General features: G+C 42.5%; 1 protein-coding gene across 3 annotated transcripts in view; it reads right to left on the reverse strand.

The window, feature by feature from the left end:
* Nucleotides 1-2,132: 2,132 nt before the first annotated feature.
* The window catches only part of LOC130150049 (natural killer cells antigen CD94-like), a 30,379-nt gene continuing 14,376 nt past the window's right edge, over nucleotides 2,133-18,135 (reverse strand). For 2 of the 3 annotated variants that reach the window (XR_008822103.1, XR_008822102.1), the window contains 11 exons: nucleotides 16,974-17,072; nucleotides 15,095-15,181; nucleotides 14,659-14,813; nucleotides 12,535-12,647; nucleotides 11,976-12,166; nucleotides 6,908-7,053; nucleotides 5,690-5,779; nucleotides 4,459-4,557; nucleotides 4,058-4,212; nucleotides 3,396-3,508; nucleotides 2,133-2,356 (listed from right to left, as the gene is read on the reverse strand). Coding sequence is in view for 1 of the 3 variants with exons in the window: in XM_056340557.1 (XP_056196532.1) it covers nucleotides 12,046-12,166; nucleotides 12,535-12,647; nucleotides 14,659-14,813; nucleotides 15,095-15,181; nucleotides 16,974-17,072 (575 nt within the window). In the remaining 2 variants the exon portion in view is untranslated. Of the gene's footprint in view, nucleotides 2,357-3,395; nucleotides 3,509-4,057; nucleotides 4,213-4,458; nucleotides 4,558-5,689; nucleotides 5,780-6,907; nucleotides 7,054-10,520; nucleotides 12,167-12,534; nucleotides 12,648-14,658; nucleotides 14,814-15,094; nucleotides 15,182-16,973; nucleotides 17,073-18,135 lie in introns of those variants that run through there. The other variant, XM_056340557.1, reaches the window with a different exon arrangement.

An 18,135-nucleotide genomic window follows, 5' to 3' on the forward strand; every position in this document is an offset into this window, starting at 1 on the left:
TCTTTCCTGATATTCAGAGGGAACCTCTTGTGTTTCATTTTGTGCCCGTTGCCTCTGGCCCTGTCACTAGGCACCAGTGTAAGGAGCCTAGTTCCATCCTCTTTGTACCCTCCCTTTAGGTATTTATATACATTAAGAAGTTCCCTTCCAAACCTTCTCTTCTCCAGGCTAAACCATCCCAGTTCTCTCAGTCTTTCTTCATAGGAGAGCTGCTTCAGTCCCTTCATCATTTTCGTGACCCTTCATTGGACCCTCTCCAGTATGTTCATGTCTCTGTTGTACTGAGGAGCCCAGCACTGCACCCAGCACTCCAGGTGTGACCTCACCAGTGCTGAGCAGAGGAGAAGGATCACCTCCCTCGGCCTCCTGGCGACACTCCTCCTAATGCAGCCCAGGATACCGTAAGTGTTCTTTGCCACAAGGGCATACTGTTGGTTCTTGGTTACTTTGGAGTCCACCAGAACCCCAGGTCCTTCTCTGCAAAGCTGCTTTCCAGCTTCTCAGCCTTCAGCATGTACCAGTGCATGGGGTTGTTCCTCTCCAGTTGCAGGACTCTGCACTTCTGCTTACTGAACTTAATGAGGCTCCTGTCAGCCATTTCTTCAGCCTGCTGAGGTCCCTCTGGATGGCAGCACAATCCTCTGGTGTATCAGCCACTCCTCCCAGCTTTGTGTCATTAGAAAACTCCCTGATTATCCAGATCAATAATGAAGATGTTGAACCAGATCAGATCCAGTGTTGACCCCTGGGGTTCACTGCTAGTGACTGGCCTCCAGCTGTAGAGTTTATGCCACTGATCACCACCCTCTGGGCTCATCTGCTTAGCCAGTGTTCAATCCACCCTACTGTCTGCTCATCCAGCCTGAACATCAACAGCTTCTCTATGAAGATCTTATGGGAGAAAGTGTTGAAAGCCTTACTGGTGTCTAGTCAGATAATATTCACTGTTCTTTCCCCATCTACCAAGCCAATCATATCATCATAAAAGGTTGTCAGGTTGGTCAAATACGACTTCCCCTTCATGAATCCATGCTGGCTACTCTCAGTCACCTTCTCTTCCGTCATGTGCCTTGAAATGGTTTCCAGAATTAGTTGCTCCACCAGCTTCCTAGGGATTGAGGTGAGGCTGACCAGCCTATAGTTCCCTGGGTCCCCCTTCCTGCCCTTACTGAAGATAAGAGTGACACTTGCTTTCCTCCAGGTCCTCAGACACTTCTCCCAGTTGCCATGATGATGATCAATCAGGCAGTATTGACAGTTGTCGTGCAATGACATCTGCCAGCTCCCTCAGCACTTGTGGGTGCATCCCGTCAGGGCCCATGGACTTACGCATGTCCAGCTTGCTTAAACATTCCCTGACCTGATCCTCTTCCACCAAGGGTACATTTTCCTTGCTCTAGACTTTTCTCTGGTCTCAGGGACTTGGGATTCCTGAAGGCTGCTTTTGCCATCAAAGACTGAGGCAAAGAAGGCATTCAGTACCTCAGCCTGTTCCAGGTCCTGTGTCACCAGCTCCCCTACCTCATTCAGCAGTGAGTCCACATTTTCCCTAGTCTTCCTTTTGTCACCCACGTACTTGTAGAAGCTCTCCTTTTTGCCTTTGTCACCCCATCACCAGGTTAAATTCCTTTTGGTCTTTGACTTTCTTTGTCAAAGAATTTCTTTTTCAAATTTCTTTGGTCTTTGACTTTCCTAACTTCATCCCTGCATGCTCGGTGTCTCTGTGTTCCTTCCAGTTACCTGGCCCTGCTTCTACCCTCTGAATGCATCCTATTTATGCCTGAGTTTTGCCAACATCAGCTTGTTCGTCCATGTATGCTTCCTGACATTCCTGCCTGACTCCCTGCTCATTGAGACAGACCGCTCTTGAGCTTGAAGGAGGCAATCCTTCAATATTAACCAACTTTTTTGGGCCCCTTTTCCCTCCAGGGCCTTATCTTACGGGACTCTTCTGAGCCTTTCTTTGAAGAGGCCAAAGTCTGCTCTTATGAAGAAGAGCTGTGATCTTGCTTTTTGCTTGCCTCCCTTCCCTCGGGATCCTGAACAAGATACACCAGATACAGTTATTTAGATTTAGAAAATAATTAATTCCAAATGAAAAATAATAAATAATACCATAAATGTGTGGTTTCCAATGTATTTGTATTAAACATTATATTACACCCCTTCTCTGAAAAATCTAAACATCAAAATCTTCGTACTCTTCCAGTTCTTTTTCTGTTGAGAATCTTTTCAGATCAGCTGAACTGCTGCCTTCTCACAGATCCAGGGATTTTTCTCATAACAATTTTCGCTGTAAACTCTTGACTTACGATAAAGCACATATGCACAGTTTTGCTTGGTGGACAAATGAATCCTAGAAAAAAACCCACATCATCTTGTTAAAAGCTCTCATGTACCAATTTTAAAGAAAGGCATAAAGCATAATGTATGATTTGGACAATCACACATTATTGCAGATGTTGCTTAATCATTTTAAGGTTCATAAAGGTTTATACAAAATATTGAAGAACATAACAGCTCTTTCAATTCAAGACCGAAGGATCATTCTCCACCTGCCTTCAGCTCAAAGATGTAAAAAAGAAAGCCTACGTATGGAGCATCATGAAAGCAGAAAATAGCACTAGTTCCTCAACTGTGGTTATGTCACTCCAACCATTGCTTTGTGTAGTGGTAATTTGGGTCTGGAAACTGAAAGGCAGTGGTCTGCCTGCACAGAAACCAAATCATTCTGCTCGATGTCTAGTAGCTGTGGGAAGTGTAAGAATTTGCACCTGTTTCCAAGGAGGCATTGGAGAACTTTCACTTCACAGAGAACAGTATGGGAATCTGAGTTTCCCCCCACACGGTTACTAAAGGTGAAATACACCAAGTAAGCTGATGAGATTTTACAGAAAAAATAAACAAGTTCTCTTCAGCTAATGTTGACTACTTTTGTGTAACAAAGGTTTCAAGATGTTGCTGGAAAAGGGAAGTGAATTTGGATAATTGTGGCTGAGTAGGGAGGAAGGCACAGGCAGACTTTGCAGGAGGTAGGATGTCTTGAAGGAAGTGTGGGTTGCTTCTTATAGAGTAGTGGCATGTTTCATAAAATGAGTAGGTTTAAATAATAAAAGCAGTCACCGGTTGCACTGATTTGTGGACTCCTTCTCCTGCTCACACTTCCAGTTTTCTGAGACTCTTTCTCTGTTTCAGGGACTGTCATGGTTTAACCCCAGCCAGCAACTAAGCACCACACAGCCACTCACTCACTCCACCCTCCAGTGGGATGGGGGGAGACAATCAGAAGGGTAAAGGTGAGAAAACTCATGGGTTGAGATAAAGACTTCAGTGCACAGGGAGGACATTGTACAAGAGATTAAAACCCACCAACTATTTAAGTTCAGAAAACTTACCAGTCATTTCTCTTTGTAAAAAGTTTTGTATCATCTACCCAAGACCAGCCATCAACTCCGTATGATAATCCAATCCAGTAAGATTGTTTTTGTGATATTTGAGATATGCTGATCTATAAAAAAATGCAAAACCTTTATCACCAAGGAGCTTGTGGGTATTTTTCTTTTTGCAGTACCTGAACAACTACAGTAGAGAGAGGGGGTGATCAAGAAAGAACCAAAGAATGTAATTTCACAATGATTCTCTAAACTCCTCATCAGGCCCTCGTAACAGTTTCCAAGAGACAACATCTCTGTTCGGCATGCAGTCAGAAATATTTTGTGTCTGGCATCTCTACTAAATTTAAGACCAGGGGAACAATTCTTAGAGCCCTCTCTCTCAGAGTATTCAAAGACAGTTCCTGAATGAAAGACTCACTGTTAACAACTTTCACAGGATTCATGACACTCATGTTCACTCCTTGTCTGAATAATATCCTGTGTTGCTAGCTACTTCATCATCACACACTTGTGGCTAGATGTTCCGCAGTCTGCATTGCCTCAGACCTTGGAGACAGGACCCCAAGGTCTGTATGTAACATCAAGACGTACTTGCTGACTGGTGGGGAATTTGAAATAGTCGATACCAATGCAAAGAAATACCAGTATGATTGGAACCATACCAACTTGCTTTTGCTTTTCAGTGTAAGAAGGGTGGCATTCTGGGAGAAGCAAAATTCTTCACTTTCCGGCCACGTGGCCTTTTTTTCTGAAAAGTAGAAACAGGTGTCGCCTCCAACCCACTTCCAGTTTACAGGGCAGAGTGAACATGTGGGTCCTAGAACAAAAAGAAACCATCAGTCCCTGATAAACAGCCGAAGGGAGAGTGAAGTCAACACCCATAGGCCTAGAAAGTCAAAGTTTCCAGCTGAAATGTATATGGTCCTTTATAGGTCATATCTACACTCATTCTTTTAAAAAAACACTAATTATTTAATCTGATATAGCATATAGAAGCCTTGCTTAATCTGGTATAAGGCCTAACACATAGATTTCAGGCTGTGTGAGCAGTAGTTCTACTTACTATTGCTGTTACTGTTTGCATCACCCATTAAACACAATCTCTCCTTTAGTCCTTGTGAGTTTTCATTACATCCTGCAGGTGCCTTAGAACCTCTGAGACCTGGAATTTATGGAGATATAGAGATATGAGACAAAAAAGCTGTGATGATGCTACTGCACGATACATGCTTCATCATATATTGCAATTAAATTTTTGCAGTAGTGTGCTCACATGCAACTCTGATGCTAGTGTCACATATTGGGAGGAGATTAGCAGATGAGAAAATGATGCATAAAGAGATTTCCAAATTTTAAATGCAGTTTAATTACAGTGCCATTGCAGGCCACTTGGTAACCTAATAAAGACTAAAATAATGCAAAAAAATATGCTTAGGAAGTAATCATGTTGATCTTAAAGGCAGTTTTATAAACCTTTGAAAAAAACTAGAATTCTAAACATACTTCAGATTGAAAAAAACTTTTATTCTTAAAGGCTGGTAAAACTTCTCTGAAGAAAGAGGGGAGGATTTTTTTATGTCTCCTCCTCAACGGTATTTAGATACCAGCTTTTGGTAGCAATGGCTCCGAATGACTATGTCTAGGCTCTGTGATAGAAAAGGTAGGTACAGGCATGTCACACATGATAAAAGCTAATACAAAGATGAGAGTTTTCAGTTCTCTTGCACATCCCAGGTAAACTGGGATGAGTGAGTGAAAGAGACAGAAAAAATGGGATTTCCCTGTGAATCTGAGTACTAGAAGTGTGTCCATTTGTAACATACTAGTATGAACTAATATAAGACAGTCATATAAAAACATGAAAAGTTTATCAAAGGAATGAGACAAGAACTGTTATGCCAGTAGAGACTTGAACAACAGAAGAGGAGAAGGGAAACAACAAACTGATTTATGAAAGTCAACATTAAACTTTTAGCATTGAATTTGAATTAGAAAATAAGCAAGTATTAGATGGATAAGGATCCATTCCTTCCACTCTTTCCAAAATATATCATCTTCACTTCTATATCCTTGCTCTGGGCACAGGTCCAGAAAAAAAACCTGTGTCCCTCAAAGCCTTACGTTCATCAAGCTGCAGGTTGATTCATTGCAGGTGATTAGGAGAAGAAAGGACAGTATATGTGGGGAGGATGAGCTATGACTGTCCTTGTAGCAGTCAGTCTGCCACTTTTCTTCATTGCAGTTATTCCCAAGGTGTTAATATGAATAAAGGAACACTGTAGTTCAGCACTTACCTAGGACTATTATTCCTACGGTGAGGGCCAGGCACAGTGTAAACAAAATGATGATAGCTGGCCACCTTACAGCAAAGGGAGGAGAGTGCCCTGGGAGAAAACAACAATTTATCAGAGGGCAGGGACCCTGTTCAGCAGCACTCCCAACCCTCCATCCCTCCATAAAGAACCATCTGGTGACTCTTGAAAGAGTTTCTCTTCCAGGCTGTATTATATTTTAAGGAGCAACCCAAAGGCCAGTTGAGAAGAAGATGTGGTGCCTCGGTTAAAGAGGTCTGTTTGAAAGGAGATACTGGACATGGTTTAAACAGAACAGATGGGGTATTCCTTGCCTTTGACAGATGATGAAACTATGAAACATTGTAGTGATCCTTTGACTTAGAAGTAGGTGATGCTCCTGTTCTCTTTTGGCAGTACTGTATTACTCTGCTTTGTCAGAACAGACTAAGGAACTGTTTGCACACCATCTTACACTTTGCACAAACCCTTCCCACTCTCAGGGTACGCAGTGTTCAGGCTGTGTGCCAGCTGTAGGCTGAAACCCAGCTCAGGAAAATTACGAGTCCAAAATATCCAATGAGGTTTCCCTGGATTCAAAAGTTCCTGAGAGTTACCACCACCGAACGGTCATGGCAATGCAGTTACGATGGACCTTTCAGATGAAGGAATACTTATCTCAAGACTGGATGCCCTCTTGAAGTACATGGTTTAGCCTAACTGGAGCTATGGGACCTGAAGAAGGGAAATGACATGACCTGTGCATTCAGGATTGGTGCTGCCTCATCCCTTCTGGCCTTAAAGGCTATGAATCTTAAGCATTTCCTGAAAAACTGAGGTCCAGAAGGCAAAATGTGGTTTTTTCCTATTAGAATCTGATTGTCCTGTCTCTATAGCCTTTCCCTATAATAATATATAAGCAATAAATAAAACTAACTACATCAAAGCTGATTCCTGCATTCCAGAGTTTGATCCTGAAGCCATCTGTCTTTTCATACAGAAATTTAGGGCAAGTAATGGCAGTAGTTCCACTCTATGCATTTTCACATTCATGCATACTGTTTTTTGTCAAACAAAATGATACAAACAGTGCATTAAACATGTAACATTGAACCTATAAGTACATATTTTTCTTATTTACTGAGCTGGACAAGAGAGACTGTTCCTATTGTCATTGTCTACCATAGTACAGAAAGTTCAAAGAACAAGTGTCAGTCATACCTTGGTTGATGTTCAGGGATGTGTAGTGTCTGGCTGGATGCTGTGTCAGGTGATTTAATTTAGAGTATCCATCCTCTTCATCTGTATTTGTATGCATTATCTGAGAACTCATTCGTGGTTCAGTAACAGTCCTCTTAAAAGACAGACTAAATGATTTATGAAGGAGGAGCAAAACAAAACAAGAAAGGGCAGAGAAAGGGAGGGGATAGGAGAATGAATCACACTTTAAAGCCATAAGGCAAGATATTCCTATTCAAGTGTTATGTGTGACTCCTCCTTTTCCTCTCTCAGGGGAAGAACTCCTCCCTTCCCACCCATCACATCTCAGCCTGGGTCTGCATCCCCAGGTCTAGAGACATGTAGGGGTGATGTGAGTCCCAGTAAATCTGTGGCCTGGTAGTTCCCCTCTTTTCCATTTAGTGTTCCCATGTCTGTCATCTCCTTTGAACTTTCCACATTTTAAAACAGGACAAACACTTTTGGTTCATCTCAGAGGCAGAATAACCTCAGCTCTGTGCCTTTTTCATTATTCAGTGCTAAGAGCTAAAAATCTAGATGTCTGTATTCAGTTGAGAGCAAAGTTTGCTGCTGAAGCTATTTAGTCACACAGAGGAGGTAGTAAGTACTACCCACAGTCTGATGTCATCTTCTCAGAGGCAGAATTGGGAAATCAGTGTGAGGAAAAAGACACAGACAGGATTTAACAAATAAAAGAAGTGAGCCCTTGTGGCAAAGGCTAACCACATACTGGACTGACCTAGCAAGAGTGTAGCAAACAGGGAGAAGGAGGCGATGATTCTCTTCTTTCCATCACTTGTGAGTGTGCACCTGGACTACTATGTCCAGCTTTGGGATCCCCGGTAAAAAGAAAAACAAAAAAATCCCTTGTAAAACATGTCAATACTAAAACTGGTCAAGGGGAGAGCCACCAAGATACTTAGGAGCTGGAGCACTTTATTCACAGGGACAGACTGACAACTAGATTTGTTCTGCCTGGAGAAGGGAAAGTTAAGGAGAGTCCAGTTGCAGTCTCTTACTGCATAAAGAGCCTATGGAGAGATGGACCCAGATGTTTAGAGGTATACAGTGAAAGGACAAGAAGTAATGCTCATAAGTTGCAGGTAGGGTGGTCAAATATTTGAAGAGGTGCCCAGAGATGGTGTGTCATCTCCATCCTTGGAGATTTTCTGAACTTGACTGGACAGGGACTGGGCTTATCTGATCTAGCTTTGAAATCAGACCTGCTGAGCAGGAATTTGGACCAGATGGACTTCAGAGATCCCTTCCAAATTAAATCTTTCTGTGGCTCCATGATCTATGAGTATGAAGGGAAGACTCATCAGATTTTTTAGGGGAGAATGCCCAAGGGAAGGATAGTAGGCTGACAGAAACAGCATCATCTGTTCCCCTTTCTTGTAACTTGGAGAGAAAAATTTAGAAAGTGAGAAACAGACTGGATGCTACTTTCTTTAGTAACTCAAATTCTCTGCACCACCCAGCTACAGTAGGACCCCATTTTTCTTTTTGCAAAGCTTGACTCACAGCTTGCTGACCCTTCTGCACAGTGCTGTGTGCTCTTCCCTTTTTCCTCTGGAAGTTCCCCTACCAGGAGAACATTAGATATATTAAAAGAATGATGTCAAGAGAGAAGTTTCTGAAAGATTTGCACCTCCCTTGATGCCTCTGATGTTTCAATTGAGTAGAGGTATATTTAACATAAAACAAATAAAAAACCTGAACAAGTGAAGGCAGTGACAGAGTGAAGGACTGTGCTCCAGGGACAAAGTTATACCACTTGAAAAATCCTGTTAAACACAGAAGATACTGTGGAAAAGACCAGGCAGGCTTAGAGCAATGTGAATCTGTAGGGTGATGTGTAAATGGAAACCTGTAATTGGAGATGCATGAGCCAGAGCTGAGACCTGTGTCAAGGAGTCCAGGCATCTCCAAGAAAAGATGCATGGCAGAACCATGGTACCTTAAGTCTTAAGACTTATGTCTTAAGTGCTTTTGTTTGAAAGGAACCTCTGGAAGTTGTGTGGTTCAACCTCCTGTTCAAAGCTGAGGCAGCTTTGAACTCTGATAAAGTTGCTCAAGGACTTGTGCAGTCAAGTTCGCACAGTCTCCAAGGGCAGAGATCTCCCAGACTCTCTGGATACCTGTTCCTGTTTTTGGCCACTCCCACTGTGAATAATGTTCTCCTTGTGTCTAACCAGGATTCCCCTTACTACAGTTTCTGTTAGTTGCCTCTAGTAGGGCTCTAATCAGCCCTGGCAGAGCACAAGTATGAGTATGGTGACAAGATAGAGGGCTCCAAAGGAGCACCTGCTGATAGTCCCATGTCTACCGTTGTAGCTGTTGTCCTGGGCACCTTCTTGTCATCTTTTAGTCACCTTTTACTGATTTAAAAGCATATCAGTGAAAGATGTTATAATGGTTAAATGTTTTAAGATTCTGATTTGAAATAGATGGATCAGAGAAGGAAGATCCAGGGACATATAAGCATCAAATTCTTTAGCGAATTGGCTGACCTTCACAGAGAAGGGGTATTTTTCTTTGTTGCTTTCTACAGACAGTGCCTGTGAACACAGATTGTCACCATATTATTTAGCATCTTGCTGACAGTGTGTTTCAGCCTGCGAGCACTGGCATCTAGTGGCAAGTCTGCACCCCTTCCAGGGCAGCAGTGTGCTCATAACAAGGAGATGGAGGCCATTGGGAATGAGAAAGGATGCCCTTGGTGCAAGGCCTGGAACAGAGAGTGTAGTGGGGGACGTGAAGAGGCACTGTGTAAGCCAGGGTGTTTGGTTCAACTCTTTTATTTCTGAACCTGCCTTCCGGACATCCATGAATTCTGCTTTTTCCTATCCAGCAGCTGACGTTTAGGGTCCTCCCCTTTCACTGCCTTGGTTATCTCGTTGTAGATGGGCAAATGTGAAGCTGTTGTGCTCCTTGCACTTCAGAACGGCACTGCAGGGCTCATTCCCCCAGTGCATCCCTTTATTCACTTCGTCCCTATCTTCTCCACTGTCCATGTCCTGTTTGAAAGGATGTCAAAGCCAACAACTTCCCTTTAGTTCCCAAACCTTTCAGATTTATGATGTCTCAGGATCTACCAAGGGCTTTGCTCTCACACTTAGCATACCATACTGGGTTTTGTTTTCCATACAAAATGTGCTTCAAATGAACTGCTTCTCTGAATTCCCGGTGCCGCGGAAGGATTGTGGACCTCCCCTATCCTGACAGGTAGTCAGCCTCTCTGAGTAGCTTATGTTTTGGGCTCCATACATGCATAGTGAGAACTTTGACAGCCTCTGAGACAGAAAGCAGACTGGATGAAATAATGGATTTGCTTGAATTTAAAATACTAAATGCTATAAATTCTTCCCTCTGAAATATGCCACTGGTAACAGGAGAAAAGCCCTTTCCAGCATGCTGGACCCAAGATTTGGGCTGAGACCAAATGGAGTTTACTATATGAAGACACAGAAATAGTTTATAAAGATCATCCAGCCATAGTAATGAAAGAAATGTACCCTGCAAGTTATCACCATTGACCTGACCTTTCTGCACTAATAGTGAATGCTCCCCAAAAAGTCACACCAAGCAGTCAGCAGGAAACCAAGAGGCTAGCATTTATTTTCATAATACAGCCAGCAAAGGCATATAGCAGATTGCTAGAAAAAAATCAAGTTTTAGTTTATGGGAAGAAAAAAGGAAAAACATGACAGCTTAGATACCTGCTGTGAATTATTTTTTTCAAGTTTCATGAAAGACATGAAACGTTGTACCTTACTTGCATTCTACTTTGTACTTCCTACTGCAATAGTAGGGAATTCTGGATAGTTCAGCTGGTAATTGTGCCCATGAATTATGACTTGGCTCTACTGAGTATAGTAAATGTATTCAGTTCACAAACATATTTTGGCACATTAGGAAGATGGGCTCATTTTTTTGCCAAGCGACTGCTTCAGTCTTTGAGAATATTTTCCAAGGAAATATTGAATATTAAAGACATCTTATTATTTTTTAATTTATTTAAGGGAAGTCTCCAAATAATAAGGCATGTACACATAGATGCAAGTGTATATATATATATATATATATATACACACACACAAGGAACACAAGCATATGTAATACAAAACAGATGCTGACGTACAAAACTTTAAAGAACTCACACAATGAAACTGCACCCAGAAAAGTGGAAGTATCCTTTTCTTTCAAGAAATATGACAAGTTCTTTAATAACGGGCGATGCATAGTGTGTACGTTGGGTTCCAGGGATCCCAAACAGTATGGATATAATACAAGAGCTCACGTAAGATCTATGGCAATGGATTCTGCATCAGCTTGAGAAGTGATTGTATGTAGCTCTGAATGGAGCACATAATTATTATCCTCACTGCTATTTGCACAGCAATTATTGTTATGATAGCACTGAAGTTATTCAGGTAATGTTATAATCCAGTCATGACATTTAACTCTACTTTTCACAGAGATTGCTTCCAGGGATTCCCTGTAGCCTTCTCACAAATGGCCCTTGGTTTCTATAAATATTAATGCATATATGAAAATAATTTTATGGATAAATACAGCCTTGTTTTCTTTCTGTACCCCTGGACCTCAAACAGAGGAACAGTTGGAAGAACAGTTTTAGGGAAGAAGGCAAACCTAGGCAAACTGCTCTAGAAAAGGATTATGGGTGGATGATAGTTACTGTGTACAGTAAGTAATCCAGTGAGTAAAATCATCAAGGATGTAGTTAGGCTGGTTTATAACTGGCAGGTGTTAGTGTAACATGCTGACTGAAGCTTAAGAAATATAGAGATTTGTGAGAATGTGTGGTTGTCAGCCTAGAAAGTCACACAAGGATCATTTCTTGGCAGTAGCTAATTCTTTCAAGTTGCTTCCTAGGCTGCTAGTTTTTAGCTTTGTAGGTTTTTGTTTTTTTTTTTAATTTCTGTCATTTGTGAGCCTGGGCGGGAAAATGCAGACAATGACCTGTCCATTTGAATCACTTATTCTGAGAAACCTGCATGATAAACAAACAAAGAAACAAAAATACTTAGAACTTGCAGTTCCTAAAGTTGTTGTCTCACAATGGCAGATCCCACATCCCTTTGTGCAATGTTTCTTCAGTTGATAGGGACAGCCACTCTCTCACAGATCCAGAATTGCTTTGTTAGGCAGGAGTGGCTGGCGTAAATAATCCGTCCATATAAGGAGGCGCAGAAGCTGTTGTCATAGATCACAACCCTAGGAAATTAAAAGATATGACTTAATGATGACCTGGTGACATCCTGTGATCTATATTTGGATGATATAATCGTAGTGTAATCATAGTGATTTGCCACTGGGATGTAGAGCTATTTCCCCGTCGGAGCTATTTTATTTGTGCAAGATGGTGCTTTTGGGTCTGGTGCATGTGATCAAGCTGTACTTTGCCACCCATCGTTCCTTATACAGGACATGAATTTGGAGCTCCATAGCAGATACTACAGTCTCCATGTTCCTTCGTCATTGCACATGTGACAAACATGGGAAAGGAAGAAGAAACACAAGTCTCATACAATTTACTGGGGCCCATCGGATAGAACCGTGCTGGTCCTGTTATGAAGGCTTACCAACTCGTCACTTCTTTTGAAAAAACTGTTCCATCCTCCCAGTACCAGCCGTTACTTTCAGATATGTATGATAATCCAACCCAGTAAAACTGTGAGTCCTGTGGCAGAGAAACCTGTAGGCATAAGAAAATCATCACAACAATATTTCAAAAGTAAGACCTAAGTTCCTGTATCTTCCAGCTGTGAATTTTCTGCAACCAAACGAGATAACTCTTACTCAATAGAAGAGTAACCTGTTGTCCATGCTGTTTTTCCATGAGGCAATGCTGACTGCTCTGATTATAGGATCATTCAAATACTGTTGGTTGTTGAATTGCCACAGGAAAATGTACCCTGGATCTGTAAAAACACTGTTTTTTTAAAAGAAAGAAGCAAAGCTGCTTTATCTGGTCTGTCTTTAGGTATCTACACTGCCTTTAGGTATCGGCAGTTTAGGTATAGATAAGGTAGCACCATTTAAGCCCCAGTTAGAGTCAGCAGAGGTCTGACCAGTGGATCCAGTAGCCTGAGAGGTGCTTCACCCGACCCGGTGTGAGTGCTGCTAAGCAGTGACTGTGTTGGCCACATCCCTCCGGCTGGAACAGAGCCGGGGGCAGTGGTTCTGAAGTTGCAGATGAGCTTATACACTGTAGATACCTGAAGTTAGATGAGATGAATCCCAGCCTAGAGAGCAGAACCTGTTGCCTAAATAGAGGCCTCTAGCACCTTCTGAGATTCTCCAGCCTCTCTGAGGTCTCCACATACGGCTAACAGACAAGACCCAGAACCTATAGGAGAACTGTGCCTTGCTGAGGCGTTGTTTGGAGGTCAAACAGAATACCCCTAAGCATCTCAGATTGCCCTAGAGACCTATGCTTAGGCACCTGAATCATTCCCCCAGTGTCTAAGAGCTATCTAAGAGGTTCCTTTGCATCTTAGCCTGTTCAGATCTGCCAGATACTCTACTGTTGCTTAGTAGCACGTTTAGGGACTCACCCAAAATATATAACCCACAGCTGGCTTAAACTGGTCTGGCCTCAGTCTGGCTGCAGCTGCATATACCAAACATAGAAAAAAAGCAAGCACCCAGACATCTGGAAGCAAACTGTCCAGGAATTTATATAGCATACCAAAATCATCTCTTGGATTCAGCACTGAAGGCGTGGTGTTCAGGTGTCTCCCAACTGAATCGTGTGAGCCACGATTCTGACCTCAGGATGCTACTGAACTCACTAATAACCCTTTTTTTCCCACTTTATGTTTTGTCTCTGCCCGTTTGATTTTCACTTTAAAAAAAGGTATTCAAAAGGCCAGCCTTTATAACTCAAAATAGAAGAGCTGAGAACTCCCAGCTGAAACTAACTCCATCTGGACAAAGGAGAAAGATTTCCAGGGAAGCTTGTTTCCTTTTTGATGTTTTATGTAGCAAAAAGAAAATAAAGATATTTCGGCTTTGTGTGAGCTTAATTACTGTTGAAACAGATGTTCCTGAGATATGTGTGTACAAAAAGGGAAAATATGGTCTTGACAGCAAATTCCAGATTTTCGTTAGTCAGCAAACCCACCCCCCTCCCCAAATTAGGAAGACTACTTAGAATTATTAATTCCCTAAGCCTTATTCAGTCATCACAGCCTAACCCTCTGCTGTCTAGCCTTTGTGCCACCATTAACATTGCTTTGTGAGGGTATAATATAAGGTCAGAAAACAACCTTTTATAGTCACTTTGCGCTGCAGTGTGCAAATGACAGCAGCATGGTGAGTCAGTGGCTCTCTAGATTTCACATAGATGTGGGTTTTCCTCAGTTACAAAACTTGTGGAAAGAGATAATGAAAACATGCATTCTGTGTTCTGGGTCTCTCCTGAATGCTGATAATATGCAATTTATTTTCTGCGTGAAAACTGAAGTATTAGCTAATTAAGGCATTTTATATGATGGCTTATTCCGTTTCTAATGATACATAATTTCTCACAGCACGTTTAGAAAGTGTTGCAAGTTGTGACAATATTGTGACTTGCAGGAAGACTATTCAACCCAGAGAGAATGAAATGCATGCACTGTAAATGACCAAACTAATTTCTTCCTGCAAGATTGATGGAAGTTAAAACACATGACATAAAGGAATGCATAAGATTAAGACTGTACCATCTTTGCTTTGTCTTTTAGCACAAGAAGAGTGGAGTTTCTTGAGGAACAAAATTCCTGGCTTTGCTTCCATGTTTTCTTCTGCTTCGAAACGTAGATGCAGTTGTCAGCTCCACTGTTTTGCCAGCTTGCTGGACAGAGAGCACATTTTGTTTCTAGAAATCAGAGAGAGTATTATGCAGACCTGCGAGGAATACAAGGACTTTAGCTACTAGCTTGACCAAGAGAAGGTTAAAGGTAGGCAGGAACCAGCTGAGCTCTTGAGGAGTGAAAGAGAAGTTGTTTTGCATGTTAGCGGACATGTATCCACATGTCAAATACTATCACAGTTAAAAACAGACACTAACCCATTGGATCTTGTGATTTTGTGGTCTCCCGGTCAATGGGCTCTGAAAAATGGGTCATTTGTGTTTATTTACATGATAACCACATTTACCATTTTTCTCCTTCCCTTCAAAACACAATGCTTCCCTCATTTCCTGCAGCTTCTTTCCTTCCTCTGGATCCTTGGAAACCTGAAAAACTGAAGGGCATGAAAACACTTATCAGATTGGTTTTAAAAATTAGTAGTTTTAATTTGTAACTTTTGACGAGCTTCTGGTTTTTTTTGTCTACTTCATTTTTATGTCCACCATTGTGTGTACATCATCCTCATTTTCTTCACCAGGAGGGTTGTGCAGCACTGGAAAAGGTCACCTGGGAAAGGTGGGAGCATCTCCACCCTCGAAGATTTTCAAAGGTCATCTGGACGAAGCTACAGATGAGTTTATCTGGGGCTGGTGGTAGTCCAGCTTTGAATGGTGCGGAGGAAAGGGTGAGTATCAGACTAGAAACCTCTGAGCTAACATTTCTGTGATGGAACCACCCTGAGTGTTCATCCTGGACACTTGCACCTGCTCCCCTCCTGCCAAAATGGAGCCGGGGACTTTCTGCCTCTGCTTCCAAATGTAACGTGGCATCATATTTACTTGTTAATTGAAATGCTTGTATGGAAAAAAACCCCTGTTTCTGCGGAAAATCTGCTGTAACCTTTGGGCAAAGGCACCAGTCACGACGCTTTGATGCCAGAATTGCCCTCCCTGCAAAAAGCTTGCGATCCAGGAGAGGGAACTGGAACTGTGAAATATCCCAGTAACAGTCACAGGAGGGCACCATTATCCAGACAGTGTGGCTGACGAGGGGAGCTTCTAGCTGTGAAAACCAAACGTTTCGGAAACGGGTTAAGGGTTAGGGGTTAGAGTTAGGGTTAAGGTTAATCAGTGGTTAGGGTTAGGAGTTAGGGGTATAGCTTAGGGTTGGGGTTAAGGTTAGTTTTAAGGTTGGGGTTATGGTTAGGAGTAGGCTTAGGGCTGGGGTCATTGTATTTAGGCTTAGGGTTAGGGATTAGGTGTTAGGATTAGGGCCGTGATGGTTAGGGCTAGGGTTAGTGTTAGGGGTTGGGGTTATGGCTTGGCTTAGGGTTAGGCTTAGACTGAGGTATAGAGGTATAGGTTAGGGTTAGTGTTAAGGTTGGGGTTAGGGCTAGGATTAGGTTTAGGGTTAGGGTCATTATGGTCAGGGTTATATTTAAGCATTAGGTGTTATGTTTAGGGTTGTATTTTAGGATTAGGTTTGGGGTCAGGGTTAGTTTAGATTTATGCTTAGGGATAGCATTAGGCATTTGCTTTAGTGTTAGGGTCATTAAGGTTAGGATTAACATTAGGAGATTAATGTTAGGGTTAGGATTAGTTAGGTTTAGACCTCGCAGTAAGATTAGTTAACCCTTAGGGTTAAGGTGGCTATAAGTGCAGATATTAGTGATCGTGAGTTGTAGAGGAATGCAGGCAGTGGGCTGATTAGCACTGATAACATGCAGCTGTGGCCTTGCCTCAGCGGCAGTGGGTTGATTGACATGGATGATGTGCAGCTGTAGCTCTTCCTGCTGAGTGGTTAAATAGCCTTGAAAAGTGCGGGAGATGGTGTTGGGTAGAGGAGCAGCAGTGTGGTTTGATCTCTGGGGGAAGGAGAAACAGCATGGACAGTAGAATCTGACCAATGGTAAAGCCTTGTTGCAGCTGGCTGGTTTGTTTGTGCTGCAGCAGCTGGTGCCCTGTGTGAGGCTGCCTGAGTTGGACTCTGACTGCAACAGTGAGTGACCTGTGGTGACCCTTGGCTGTGGAGGTACTTCTGTGGGAAAGCTGTACTGTTGCCCATCTTCCTTTATTATTTCCCCGTGGGGAAGAGGGGCAGCAGGGGCAGTCTGCAGGGGCAGTGGAAGCAGCCATACATGTGGAATTCATTCCCACAGCAGGAGCTTGGGACGACACAGTACTTACACAGCGCCAGCAGGGCTACCAGCCCCATCAGCAGCACCAGGCACAAAGTGAGGAAAGCAAAGGCCACTGGACGCCATACAGAAGATGAGATGGAGGCTCCTTGGACAAACAAAAAACCCCATTCAGCAACAAAACCAGCAGCTATCCTCACCTCACACCGGTATTACCTCCTCTCTGACAATACGAATTCACCTTTATCCCTTCTGCAGAGCCTTTTTTTTTTATTACTGCATTTTTTGTTATCACTGTTCTGAATTTCCTGGAGTGATTTTGAGAAAATATTTATCTATCTACCGATATTATTAACCAAGGCTCTTGCATTTTAGAGTAAAACCTCTTCTAATGAGACAGGTAAACAGACTAGATTTTGCAGTTCACACAATCCTGGAAATAATAAAACAACCCCTTAGACTGTTCCACCTTGGAAAAAAAAATATTGCCATCTAGTTTTGGACAGCTACTTCTGGAACATTAAACTGTGCATCTTCCCTCAGGCTCTTTCTCTGGATTTCCATTGTGGTTCAATGTCTAATCAGGAATATAGTTTTTACTGGTTTTTATTTTACAACTGACTATCCCCTGATTAAAATATTTTCTTTTGTATGTATGTATCTATTTATTTATCTTCGCAGTTTTCCCTTTTGTGGAAGCAGTGCTCTGCACTTTTCTGTAAGTGTCTTTTATATCTTTCCTAGAGTGTTCAGGTTAATTGGAAAGTGTGATACACATCAGGTATTTTACTGGAGTCCTTCACACCCTCCAGAAGCGCCCAGATAGACATGGCAACCAAAATTTACGTAGGCAAAGTTAAGGGAGCTGACCCTAACCCTCACCAGTTAAGGCAATTTTAAAAGACTGCAGGTGACACCACATTGGGGTGGTGGCTGATGTGCTGGAGGTTAAGGCTTCCTTTTAAAGGGAGCTAAAAATCCTAGGAACGGGCTGGAAGTGCAACAGCTCAACAAAGACAAATGTGAAGTCCAGCTCCTGTAGCAGTACAACTCCATACACGAGTACAGGTAGGGGACTGAGTGGCTGGAAAGCAGCTGTGCTCCAGGGTCCTGGTGTACCCTTGGCAGCGAAAGCTGATCGGCACTGGGCTGCACTGGCAAGAATGCAGCCAGCAAGTGGAGAGAAGAGATTATTCCACTCTACTTGGCAG

The sequence above is a fragment of the Falco biarmicus genome, chromosome 5 (genome assembly GCF_023638135.1).
Source record: "Falco biarmicus isolate bFalBia1 chromosome 5, bFalBia1.pri, whole genome shotgun sequence".
NCBI lineage: Eukaryota > Metazoa > Chordata > Aves > Falconiformes > Falconidae > Falco > Falco biarmicus.